This window comes from Cebus imitator, unplaced genomic scaffold, assembly GCF_001604975.1.
Source record: "Cebus imitator isolate Cc_AM_T3 unplaced genomic scaffold, Cebus_imitator-1.0 Scaffold61, whole genome shotgun sequence".
In the NCBI taxonomy this organism is placed as follows: domain Eukaryota; kingdom Metazoa; phylum Chordata; class Mammalia; order Primates; family Cebidae; genus Cebus; species Cebus imitator.
In genome coordinates, this window is record NW_016107376.1 from 847,573 (window position 1) to 860,136 (window position 12,564).

A 12,564-nucleotide genomic window follows, 5' to 3' on the forward strand; every position below is an offset into this window, starting at 1 on the left:
ATTACTGGATATATATCTAAAGGAATATAAATTTTTCTATCATAAAGGCATCTGCACATGTATGTTCATTACAGCACTGCTCACAATACCAAAGACATGGAATCAATCTAAACGTCCATCAAAGGTAGACTAGCTAAAGGAAATGTGGCGCATATACAGCATGGAATACTATGCAGTCTTATAAAGAATGAGATCACATCCTTTGCAGGAACATGGATGGAGCCACAGGCCATTATCTTCAGCAAACTAACGCAGGAACAGAAAAGCAAATACCGCATGTTCTCACTTGTAAGTGTGAGCTACATGATGAGAACACATAGATACACAGAGAACAACAGACACTGAGGCCTATTGAATCATGGAGGGTGGGAGAAAACAGAGGGTCAGGCAAAACAAAAAATGAGTACTAGGCTTAGTACTTGGGTGTTCAAAATCCCCCATGATGAATTTACTTCTGTAACAAACCTACAAAACCTACACATGAGTTCTACTTTTTGCCTGATATACTACCGTATATTTTAAAAAGATTTATGACAACCCACATATATTCCTTTTTTAGTTCATAATTTTAAAGAAAGAAAAATATGAATGAAATGGCTAATATATTACAATATGGAAAAAGTTTCAAAAGTCATTTTTTTCATACCTACATTCTAGGCAGCAGTAATTCCAATATTTGTTTGCATTGATGTTCATTATAGTTATTTCACTATTGGTAAAGTATTATTTGCTATTAAAAATAATCCTTTAGAACATCTGATTGACTTTCTTAGTAGTGAATTCCTTTCTATATTCTTTTCCATTGACCTCCTTTCTTCTCTCAATTCTGTCTCATCTCCCTCACCTTAGAGGTGTCCCACTTGAGAGAAACAAGTTTAGGACTTCAGCATTTGGATTTTAATTTTTAAAGTTTAATTGAGACCATGAGGATGTTGCCAAGAATGTAAAGCTCTTTTCTTGCTCTTTCTGGGAGTTTTCTGGCCTATTAGAGTTGAAGAGGACAAAAATCAAACCTCTTTACCGTAAGCAATTGATATTAAATAATATTATCCACTCAGCTGACATTTAATAAACATTATTTACAGCATCATTCTCAACTTCTTTCAGGAGATTTTAGAAATTAATATTATATATCCTGTCTTTCCATCAAGTAATAGTTTGTGATAAATTAATTTCCATGGAAACTGATATGGGGAAAAGTATAATTCTGTTGACATGTTGAGAAATAAATGATGTAAAGCATTGAAAGAGAAAACCCTTCCAAGAAATTCATTAGTAATTACATTTCAACAATGTTAAACTAAAACAGTATCTAAATACAGTCATCATAAAATTTTTGTGATTGTTTTATTTGGTAGATGTTTTTGTTTTTAGGAATAAACTACTTTTCTATGTTATGTGTATTGATTCCTAAAGAAATAAGGACTCAAACAACTATTAATTATTGTTTCCCAGATACCTTTGTGCGTCTCATAATGACTTGAGTAGCAACCTTCAATGAGTTTTCTAATAAGGAAAGTGATATATCCATTGGTATACTAGATTATAAAGTCATAAACACAAATATAATGAAATATGCATCATTTCCTTTGGAGTTTATGAAATTGTTTTGCACAATTCCCTAAAGGGTGAGAGAAGAAATCAAGCCATCTTTGATATGCAATATAAATATTTCCCCTGAGAAATCACAAGGCCTATTTTTGTTTACTCTTACTTTGAGTATGCAAATGTATTTCTTATCTATACCTTAACTTTACTTATAAATACCCACTGCATACACCAGCAAACGGTCTTATTTATAAATTAATTTCATCCTTTGTTGTTAAAGAGAAATATAAACATTGAAATAAAGAGAGAAAATGCAGCCACAAGGCTGATCTGAAATAGAAAGATATTCATATAAGAAAAAAATCTTTTAAAAATCTAATGTAAGTATTAAGTACAAGGAAAAGTGAATATTATCAAAGTGATATATTCCACATATAAAATGTTGAAAAATATACACAATCATAATAAATAACAGATATTTCTCTGAAATGCACTCACATATTCCTATACCTTATTCAGGAAAATAAATGTAAATAGTGCCATTATCCACTATTTTACCTTACTAACCACAAACTGATTGATGCTCTATCATATCAGCCTAAAGAAAAATAAGTAAGCAAGTTTCAACAAATGTTAAAAAAAAAATTAAACAATGCTCCTTACCGACACATAGGACCATTCTTCTCCACTACACAAATCCCACCATTTCTGCAGTAATTTAATGGACATTCTAAAAAGAAGCATCACAAAGATGTCAGTTAATTATATATAGTATTAGGAGGAAGGAGAAGACAACACTATTTTTCATTACATTAAATCTAATCTCTGAGAGTAAATGGCTTTCCAGTTGCAAAAAGTAAAAGAATTTCCGTAGGCCACTTTCCTGTACTCCCTCCAAATTTGTTCATCAGCCCCTGCTGCCCTGAATGTGTTCATGCCTGAATGATCCACAAGAAGAGAAGACTTAAAATAATTATTTACTTGTTTGGGTTTTTTTGCTATTTTTTCCTTCTCTTTCTTCCTCCTCCTCCTCCTCTTCTTCTTCTTCCCCTTCTTCTTCTTCCTCTTCTTTCTTCTTCTTCTTCTTCCACCTCCTCTCCTCCTCCTTCTTCTTCTTCTTTCTTCTTCTTCTGCTGCTTCTTCTGCTGCTTCTGCTTCTGCTTCTTCTGCTTCTGCTTCTGCTTCTTCCTGCTTCTTTCTGCTTCTTCTGCTTCTTCTGCTTCTGCTTCTTCCTGCTTCTTTCTGCTTCTTCTGCTTCTGCTTCTTCTTCTGCTTCTTCGTCTGCTTCTTCTGCTTCTTCGTCAGCTTCTTCTGCTTCTTCGTCTGCTTCTTCTGCTTCTTCGTCTGCTTCTTCTGCTTCTGCTTCTTCTACCGTTTTTGCTTTTCTTCCTCCTCCTCTCCCTCTCTCTTTTTTTATTTTTATTTATTTATTTTTTGAGGCAGGGTCTTACTCTGTCATTCAGGATGGAGCACAATGGCATAAACACAGCTCACTACAGCTTCAATCTCCTGGGCTCAACCAAGCCTCCCGCCTCAGCCTTGAATAGCTGGGACCACAGGTGCACACCACTATGCTTGCCTAATTTAAAAAGTTTTTGTAATGGTGGGATCTTGCCATTGTTTCCCAATGTGGTCTTAAACTCTTATCCTCAAACAATCCTCCCACCTTTACTTTCAAAAATGCTAGGATTACAGGTCTGAACTACCACATCTGACCTCTTTTTTTTTCAATTGACATATAATAATTTTTCATATTTATGGATTACAAAGTTTTATTTATATATATATATATATATATATATATATATATATATAAAACTTTGTATAGTGACCAGATCCGGGCAATCAGAAAATCTATGATCTCAGAAATTTATCATTTATTGTGTTGAGAACATTAGATATCCTCCATGGAACTGTTTAAAACTATACGATATATTATTGTTAACTGTAGTCAACCCACAGTGCTTTAGAACACTAGAACTTCTCCCATAGATTGGGTATCATCTACTTATTTAGAACGTGTCTGCATGACACACTTATGATGATAATAAAGTGTTTTGTTTACTGAAACATTTCTCTAGTTCTACACAACAGTCCCTATGTCATGACAGACAAATGTCTTTGTGATAAGTCACTCATTTATCAGCATGTAGATGTCCCACCTCTGCATCAGTGATCAATTTCAGCATAACTCAGATTTGTCCCTTGTCCTCCGATTTTATTGCTTGTGTCACTCCCTAGTTCTAGTTTAAAAAGAACATTTATTTTCAATGGTAGTGTACTTATAGGTTAAAAAGAAGCTAAATATCTTCACAGAGTAACTATTGTGAGAGTGGTTAGCCCATTTAGCCCCTGAGGTTGTGTTCATATGAACTGCCTCTTTATACCCTTATGACACATCTTGACCCACTAAAGCCTGTCAATTCCCCTATTTAGTTAAGACCCAAGTTGCTCCCAGGTTTTTTGTTTTTACTTGACATATTGTAATTGTACATATTAATGGGGTATAACTCAACACCTTTCTTGCAGAATACAAGTCCTCCCTTGTTGGTTTACTTTAACTGCAACACTGGATTATAATTTCCTCTATCTTTAATTTTAATTGAACAAATCTGTTCTGGGCACATATTAAATGTCTGGCATTGGGCTGGGCACTGGAAATAAAATAATAATACAGTCAGCTTAGTTTAGTTGTTAAGACTGAGGGCACAGGAGCCCAACTGCTGAAGCTGGAATCTCAGCTCAATTTATTAGCTGAGGAGTACTGGGTAAAGTAGTTAATCTCTCTGTGCTTCTGTTTGCTTTCTGTAAACAAGGTTAACAAATAATAACTATCTCATAGGGTTGTGAGCATGTTAGAACAACCAGTTAGTATGAATTTAATAAAAGTTGACTTTAAAAAGAGATACAGCCATGGTCCCTACTCCTCCTGTCCTTCCAGATGAAAAGCAAAGTGTGAGTGTGGCATTAAAATCTCAAATGAAAGTAATATATTGGGAGGGATGTTCTAAGGGTGATGGAAGCACCAAGAGGAGCACTTTGGTCACATATGGAGAGTAAGAAAAGCTTTCCAGAGAGAATCCGTAGCTATTTATTTGGGCAGTAGTGTGCATGTGTGTGTAAAGGTGAGCATAAAGACCCAGAGGTCAGAGAAGAGGGTGTTGCATGTTTGGGAAACTGAAGACAGCCCAGCCTGATTGAATTGCTCATAATACAAAGATAGTGTAGGTAAAAGTCAAAGATACACAGTTCCCGGACCACATCAGCCCAGCAGAGCCAAGATTTTAAGAAGGCAAGTGCCATGTTTCATGCATTAGAATTCTGGCTGCAGTGTTGTCAACTCAACAGAAAGACCAAGACTGAAATTTGGGAGCCCCGTTAAGAGTATTTTGTAATAAACTAGCAAAAATATTATGATTGTCTGAATTAAAGGAGTAGGGTGAGCTTGGGGGTAGAAAGTTGTTGTATTTTTAAGAGATAATTAAATATTAGGATTGAAACATCTTGGAGACTATTTGGAGAGAGTCAAGAATAATGTCTACATTTCTTGCTGGGTCATTAGCTAGTTGGTGGTTTCATTCACTGAAGGGGATTTATGGGGAACGAAGATATTTAAAGGAAAAGATGAGGTTAGGTTTTAAGTGCATAAGGGGCATCCAATGGAAGTGACCTCACCCATGGGCATTGGAATTTGTAGGTCTGAGCCTCAGATGAACTATTTAATATGAAGCAGAGATACAGATTTGAGGCTTTTCTTCAGATTTTTTTTTCTCTTCTTTTTAGACAGCATCACTTTTCAGGATTTTTCCTCAAGTCATTTTGAGATCACTGTTTCTGGTATTATACGGTCATGTAGATATGCTCCTTGTTTTTGACAAGCCCAATCTTAGCAGAGAGAGAGAAAGAGAGAGAGAGAGAGAAACCATTTACTAGAACAGAGAAATGATGATAACCATGATAGATAGTGAAAAAATAGAGAACTAGAAATTTTATGTACACAATACGTATAGAAGTAAAACATACAAGGAAAGGGTGGCTTCAGAGAGTAGATTGTTAAGCAGTGATAAGTTTTGGCTCTGTGTCCCCATCTAAATCTCTTGTCAAACTGTGATCCCCAGTGTTGGAGGTCGGGCCTAGTGAGAGGTGACTGGATCATGAGAGTGGTTTCTAATGGTTTATCACCATCCCCTTAGTGCTGTCCCATGATAGAGTTCTCCTGATATCTGGTTGTTTGAAAATGTCTAGCACTGCCCCCTTCTCTCTCTCTCTCTCCTGCCAGACACATGAATATATGTTTGCTTTGCCTTTGCCTTTGATCATGATTGTAAGCTTCCTGAAGCTATCCTAGAAGCAGAATCCTGTACAACCTGCAATGAGCCCATTAAAACTCTTTTCTTTATAAACTACTCAGTCTCAGGTATATCTTTATAGCAGCGTGAGAATGGGCTAATAAAGGTAGTCATTGCACACTGGAGAAGGGATGGCAGGCTTTAAGAAAAAGGAAAGCAAGGAAGGAGGGAATTTGCAGTTTAGGATCAAAAATGAAATACATCTTGTGTCTGGCATCATATTTGGTTTCAAAAAGAAATCAGCAATTTGGTTTCCCAGGGATATATTTCCCACCTTGCCCTCCCTTAGTACTCCTTGTTTAACTAATTACATAAAACAGAGGAGTGGAGTGCTAAAGATGAGGGTAAGGAGCTCCCCCCTCAGACCTGGGGGCCATGCTCCACTGAACAGAACAGACATGAAATCTCCTTTATAAAGAGGAAATCTGCTGGTTTGACTGAAAAATAGCCACCAATATGATAAAGCTTAAATCGGTATAAACCTGGTTAGATAAACTGTTTTATGGTCATTTTTTGTCTTAAGTATAATTTCATTCTTCCTCAAATATGGATTTTGTTTCATTGAAAAATGAGAAGAGTGTCTGAGACTGCAGAAGATCAGAAAACTAACAGTATGGCAGAGCTGCCTATTTTTGGGTGGGTCATTCATATTTAATATATTACAGAAAATGAAACATAAGCTTGCTTTACATCAGAATGATTCTGTGGGAATCTAAATGTGCATTTTTGTGCTGTTTAGTGGAGCACAGTGCAAGGAACACAGATGTTCACTGGAACCAGATGTGAGTCCTGGTGTTTTGCAGGGCGGAAAACTCACAGTTTATTTCTGTGAAAAGTTTTTATCGTTTTCTGCCTTAGACCCAGGTTCTTTATCCATAATACAGAAAGATACAGCACAAAGTAGTTTCAGCTTTAATTTACTCAAAACAATTTTAAGCAGAGAGCAAATGAAATGGGGAAGGAGATGGATATGGCTAATTAGCCATGAAGAGGCTGAGTATTTCCAGGAGATAAGCAGATATAATTCCCATTATGGGAACTGGAAATCTATGGGGCAATATTACTATTAGCAGAGGTTCCCATTCTTTAGCCACAGCTGTCTCTCTCTGGCTTGTATCCCTTTGTATTGGTTATTATGAGTATGTGTCTAGAAACCAATACAGCTCACAATTGGTTGCACAGAAATATCATTCTGAGAGTTTCACATTGAATCCCATTCTGATGTATCTCATTGGAAAAGCAGGAACACATATATAAAAACGATAGCAACTTTTAATCTTAAGTAATTTGCAAGTAAACACTTATTTTCCCCCTTTAACGTACATAGAGACTAGGGAAGTGGCAGGTGCTATGTACTAGTGTGCTGGGAAGACTGATAACCACATGAATCCTGGTTTTCCCTCATGATACCTGGCTCAGTCATTTAAGCGTTATGGGACTTTGGGCTAGGTACTCTAAGATTCTTCATGTAGAAATACATATGATATCACTTCCTTATAGGACTGCTAGGAAGGTGAAATTAAATTTGTTTGTTAGCATTTTTATATTAGTGAATGGTGTGTATAAAGTATTTAATAATTGTTGTCAATCATCTCTCTGTATTGGGGGGAGTCTTTGCACTGCCTGTGAAGCCTAGTTTCCTTGACATTGCTCTATCCATCTTCTTCCTCTCTTCTTTTCATTCCTTTGTGGTTATAATCACCATCACCGTCACCACTACCATTTACACAAGGCCTGCTACGTGTCAGGGACTGACCTAAGAGTTTTACATGTGTTATCTCAGTTAGTCCTCATAACACTGTGTCTTGTACCATAATTATTCTCATTTTGCAGAGGAGAAAAGTGAGGCCTCCAGTGGTTAATATAACTTACTTGAGTTAACAGCAAAGAAGCATTTTAATTAGAACTAAACCCTGGTCTTCTGACTTCAAAGCATGTTAGAGTAAAAATGTCAAATGATTAGCTATTTAGCTTAGAATTTCTACAACTGCTTACAGGTTTTGATGTTGTGGGCATACAAACCCCTTTGAATCATGTGGCATTTATGTACAGTGCCAGATAAATATGCATATACACAATTATCTGCACATGGTTCGAAGAAATATATAGACCCTAGGAATCCACCTAAAGATTTTGTGCAGCAAACCAAGTCCCAGAGGGAGGAGATTATTCTCTTTACCTTGAAATCCTGGCACAGGGACTGCAGGAAAAACTATCAAACCTCAAAAGTTGATATCATAGAAGCAGAGACTAGAACAGTGCTTACCAATGGCTGGAAAGGGGAGGAAAAGGACAGGCAGACATTGTTCTATGGGTACAAAGTTACAGTTAGAGAGAAGGAATAAGTTTCGGCGTTCTATTGCACAGCAGGGTAATGGATGAATAGTAAGATATGGTATATTACAGAATGGTTAGAAGAGAGGCTCTTGAACGTTCTTACTACAAAGAAATAATTAATGCATGAGCTGATGGGTAAGCTAACTACCCTGATTTGATCATGATACAACACACCATATGCACTGAAACATCAAGTTATACCCCATAAATATGTACAATTATAATGTGTCAATTAAAAACTAATAATAAAAAACAAACTTGAAGTGGCTCCATAGTATTTGCCTGGGAAGCATTTGTGTTTGTGTAGGTTTGGTTTTTAAATATTTCTGAAACTTTATTAAGCTGCATCATCATCATCATCACCACCATCATCAGTATTTATTACACATAGTATTATATTTATAAAGTCTCATCCTACAATTTTACATTGTTAGTTTCCCTTCCTAATTCTCCTTCAAATGAATGATTATCATAGTTATAGTTTCACCTTAGTATAAGCTTTATTAACCTCTACTACTGCAAATGACTAGAAAAACACTTTCAGTTTAGATTGAGCCAGACAAATTCTGGCCAATAATTTCTAGTTGCATAAGCAACCAAAACTTGAAAATAGTACACTTTTATAATATGAGTTAGGCATGAACAGGATTCATTGAAATATATGTAGCCTGCAACATGTATACAGTGCCCGAGCATAATGTTCTTGTATATGACTTAAACCTCAAGGTAGGTGAGGCCAGATTCTCAGCATGATGAGATCACTATGGAAATTACTGGATGTTGTAAGGATTGGGTTCACGAAAGCCTATTAAATGCTGATCTTAAAAGAATATATGGTTGGAAAGAAAGAGTAATGTGTAATGTACACTGACAAATCCTTAGTGTGGGTCCATCTTGAAGATATCTTAAAAACAGAAGCTTGACTTTATTATATTTGACTGACAAGCCAAAAAAGCATACAACATATAAACAGACAAAACATAATACAATAGGGATTTTATTTCTGAAAACTGAGTTTCACTAGTTCTTTATTTTACTGTAACCCAATAGATGTGTCAACATGACCTATACTTTGTAAGTGAACTATAAACATGACTGGTGAGTGAGGAAAAGAGACAGACAACAAAAACGTGTTCTATACTACTACCTACAGATTGTCTATCACTGGGTATGAATGACAAGTCTTCTGTTTTTTGGATCCTGTTCTTTAAAGTAGACTGTATCAAAGAAGATAACAAATCATAACATATTGTGTTTGTGCTATTTAGCACCATGCTGAAGATAATCTTGCTTTTATGTAAATAAGTTTGGGTCTAGCATAAATACTGTGTCTTAATAGTTTCAAAGAATGGAGATATTCAGTAATGGCTTTCTTACTCTCTGTAAAGAAAATAATACCATTTCTCTTTTGGTATCTCTTGGTATTTCATCTGAAGTACATCCATTCCAAGTGCAGAAATAATGACAAAGAGTATTCATCTTTGCATATTTTATGGGGCCAGATGTGGTCACTTTTTTATTTGCTTTTGTACTCATAAAATGCAGCGCTGTGTGAGTACTCACTTCCAGCAGTATAAAGAATAAGACTTTTTCACACTGTGATTTGATTACAATTATCATGCTTCTAAGCACATATCTCATAATGTTCTCCTTTCTTGAAGGATACAAAGGGTACTTTCTTAACTAGTTTTGATATAAGATATTTCCAACTTATTCAGGAAATCTCACTAAATATATCACTATCATTAATTTATATTATCCTTTAGTTATGACAAAATTATATTAACTTTAATGGTCTATAATTTCATATATCACCTATATGAAAAAAAAGTTCATTTACTCAGGAGAGATGTTAACAAAGGGTTACAATAAATTAGGAAATTTTAAAGCAGTTTTGATAAAAGTATAATCACAGATATATACAGTCAGTTCTTACATTGTGTAAATGTTCCAAGGTCAGAAGAAAGAAAAATGTTTAGACGTCAAACTAAAATTTAATAAATTTACTTTTAAATACGTAACTAAATCATGCAAATAGGAAACTCTTATAAAGTGGGAAAAAGAAGGCAACGATAAAAAAATTAATAGCACTAGATTGTATAGGGTTTCCTTATTATAGAAACCAAGCAATTTTCATAGGAAAGATTATTAAATACTAATAATCTTAAGTTACATTGTGTTAAAATTATACATTTGATTTTTCTTTTCTTATCAAACATTACATAGAACTAGCATGAGCCCATTATATGTTTATAATTTTTTAGACATGTAGCAATTAATGTCAACATTCTTTCTGCCCCAAAACCAATATTAGAAATCCAATTATTCCATGCTCGCCATTATTTAGAATCTGAAGTTTTAATATTTTCATTGTGTGAAGGTTAAATTGCTTGTTTGTATCACAAGAATATTTGAATGGAAATGGGGTACCTGAGCAGCTGGACTCATCGAGCTGAAAATCCATGCAGTTGGCAAAACCATCACAGCGCTGGTGGGCTGGGATACAGCTGTTAGAGGAGGCACAGACCAGAGCTCCATTAGAACAGCTCTTGTTGGCTGCAAAAAAAGAATAACAATCATGGATGCAAGCGTGTGTGTGTGTGTGTGTGTGTGTGTGTGTGTGTGTGTGTGTGTATGTGTGTGTGTGTGTGTGCGTGTATGTCCCAATGAATTCTCACAACAAAATTATAAGACAGTTTATCATATTACTCTTGATTTTTTTCTAGTCTGATATTTTAGAAGACAGTTCTTTTTGAAAAAAAAATTTCAAATGCATTAACTTAAACATTTCTGAGGAAAAAACAAAAAAAAACAAAAAACGTTTGCCTGTAGATTCAATTCGCTTAATGGCTGAATTGTGTCCTCACCTCAACGTTTACATCTTGAAACCTTAACCAGCAATAGGACTGTATTTACAGAAAGGAGGTTTAAGAAGGTAACAAAGGTTATAAGAAAAAAGAGACATAAGCAATGCACTTGCATAGAGGAAAGGCTATGTGAGGACACAGCAAGAAGGTGGCCATCTGCAAGTCAAGGAGAGAGGCCTCAGGAGACACAAAGTCTGCCTACATGTTGATCTGGGATTTTTAGCTCCCAGAAGTGTGAGAAAATAGATTCCTGTTGTTTTAGCTACCCAGTGTATACTATTTTCTTATGGCAGCCTGTGCTGACCAATACATACATTATGGAGTATTACGCAAGTCATCAAATTCATTACATGAAATGCAAGTAGACTTCGATCTGACTTCAAGAGGCAAACATTTTAATAGCATGGAGATGCTATTGCTCTTAAGCCTTTGGTTGTTTCAGAAAAGTGTCCTTACTGATGCCCATCAAGGGCACTGATGACTGTTCAATGGCTATCTAGACTTGCAAAGCACTTTACCTCTCTTGTATGCAACTTGATTAATTTAATTATGTCTGCTTTGTCTAGTAGGGAGCTCAGTCTTCAGTTCTGAAATTGTATTATTTTCTGCCTTTCTTTAGGATTACAACTTCCTAGAAAGAAGAGGCTATGGTTGGAATCGGTTTTATAAGTTAGAGCTGAATGGGAACTTCTCATGTCAGCTGTTATCAAGTGTGAAATATGGTTCCTCTCTGTTTTCCTGCTTGCTTCAGGACCTGGAATAATTCACGTCCTGAATTATTCAGGACCAGTATAATTACTGGAAGACAAAAAGCCTGGGCTGCAGGCCTGATCCCTTTTCTGGTTCTACTCTGGTTTTGGTTTGTGCCAGTGATGATGTTCATCTTGTTTCTCAGAGTGTTTAACGGGATAGCTCCACTATCCAGCATTGTGAAGTGTCTGGAGCAGAGGGAATGTGTCAAAGCATGAACCCATTGCACCATTTTGTCAGAAAGTGTGGACAGATTTTAAAAGCACTAAATAATAATGGTATAGATCTATTCCGGTTTTCTAACTCTGCTCCTCTGAGTCCCGGGGTTCAGCAGAAATTTGTCAAAGGCAGCAGTACCTAGTCAGAACCATGTGCCACTTAACGCAGGTTCAACAAGAACAGCTTTGTTTTCCTCTGATTTACTTAAAGGTATCATATACAACTTCTTATTGGAGCATTTTAGTCCAAACCTGCCACTAAAATTTTAAAAATAATTTGTACGAAAAAGTCCTTGCCTATGAATAAAGTTACAACCTTTTCAAAGTAAATTATTTAAATGACCCAGGAACAAATGTCCCCATGTATGGTTCTTATACAGATATTGCTGGTTCTTTCATGAATTATTTTTTTTCTTCAAGTATAATTATGGGTTGGAATGAATAATTTATTTTAGATATCATAGGTAACTGACACAATTGATTTTGAAAATGGCC

General features: G+C 35.6%; 1 protein-coding gene across 1 annotated transcript in view; it reads right to left on the minus strand.

Moving 5' to 3' along the window:
• The window catches only part of MALRD1 (MAM and LDL receptor class A domain containing 1), a 538,747-nt gene that overhangs the window by 64,016 nt on the left and 462,167 nt on the right, over window positions 1-12,564 (minus strand). The window contains exons 35-36 of the mRNA XM_037738994.1: window positions 10,665-10,790; window positions 2,212-2,278 (exon numbers count right to left, since the gene is read on the minus strand). Coding sequence (XP_037594922.1) covers window positions 2,212-2,278; window positions 10,665-10,790 — 193 coding nt within the window. The remainder of the gene's footprint in view (window positions 1-2,211; window positions 2,279-10,664; window positions 10,791-12,564) is intronic.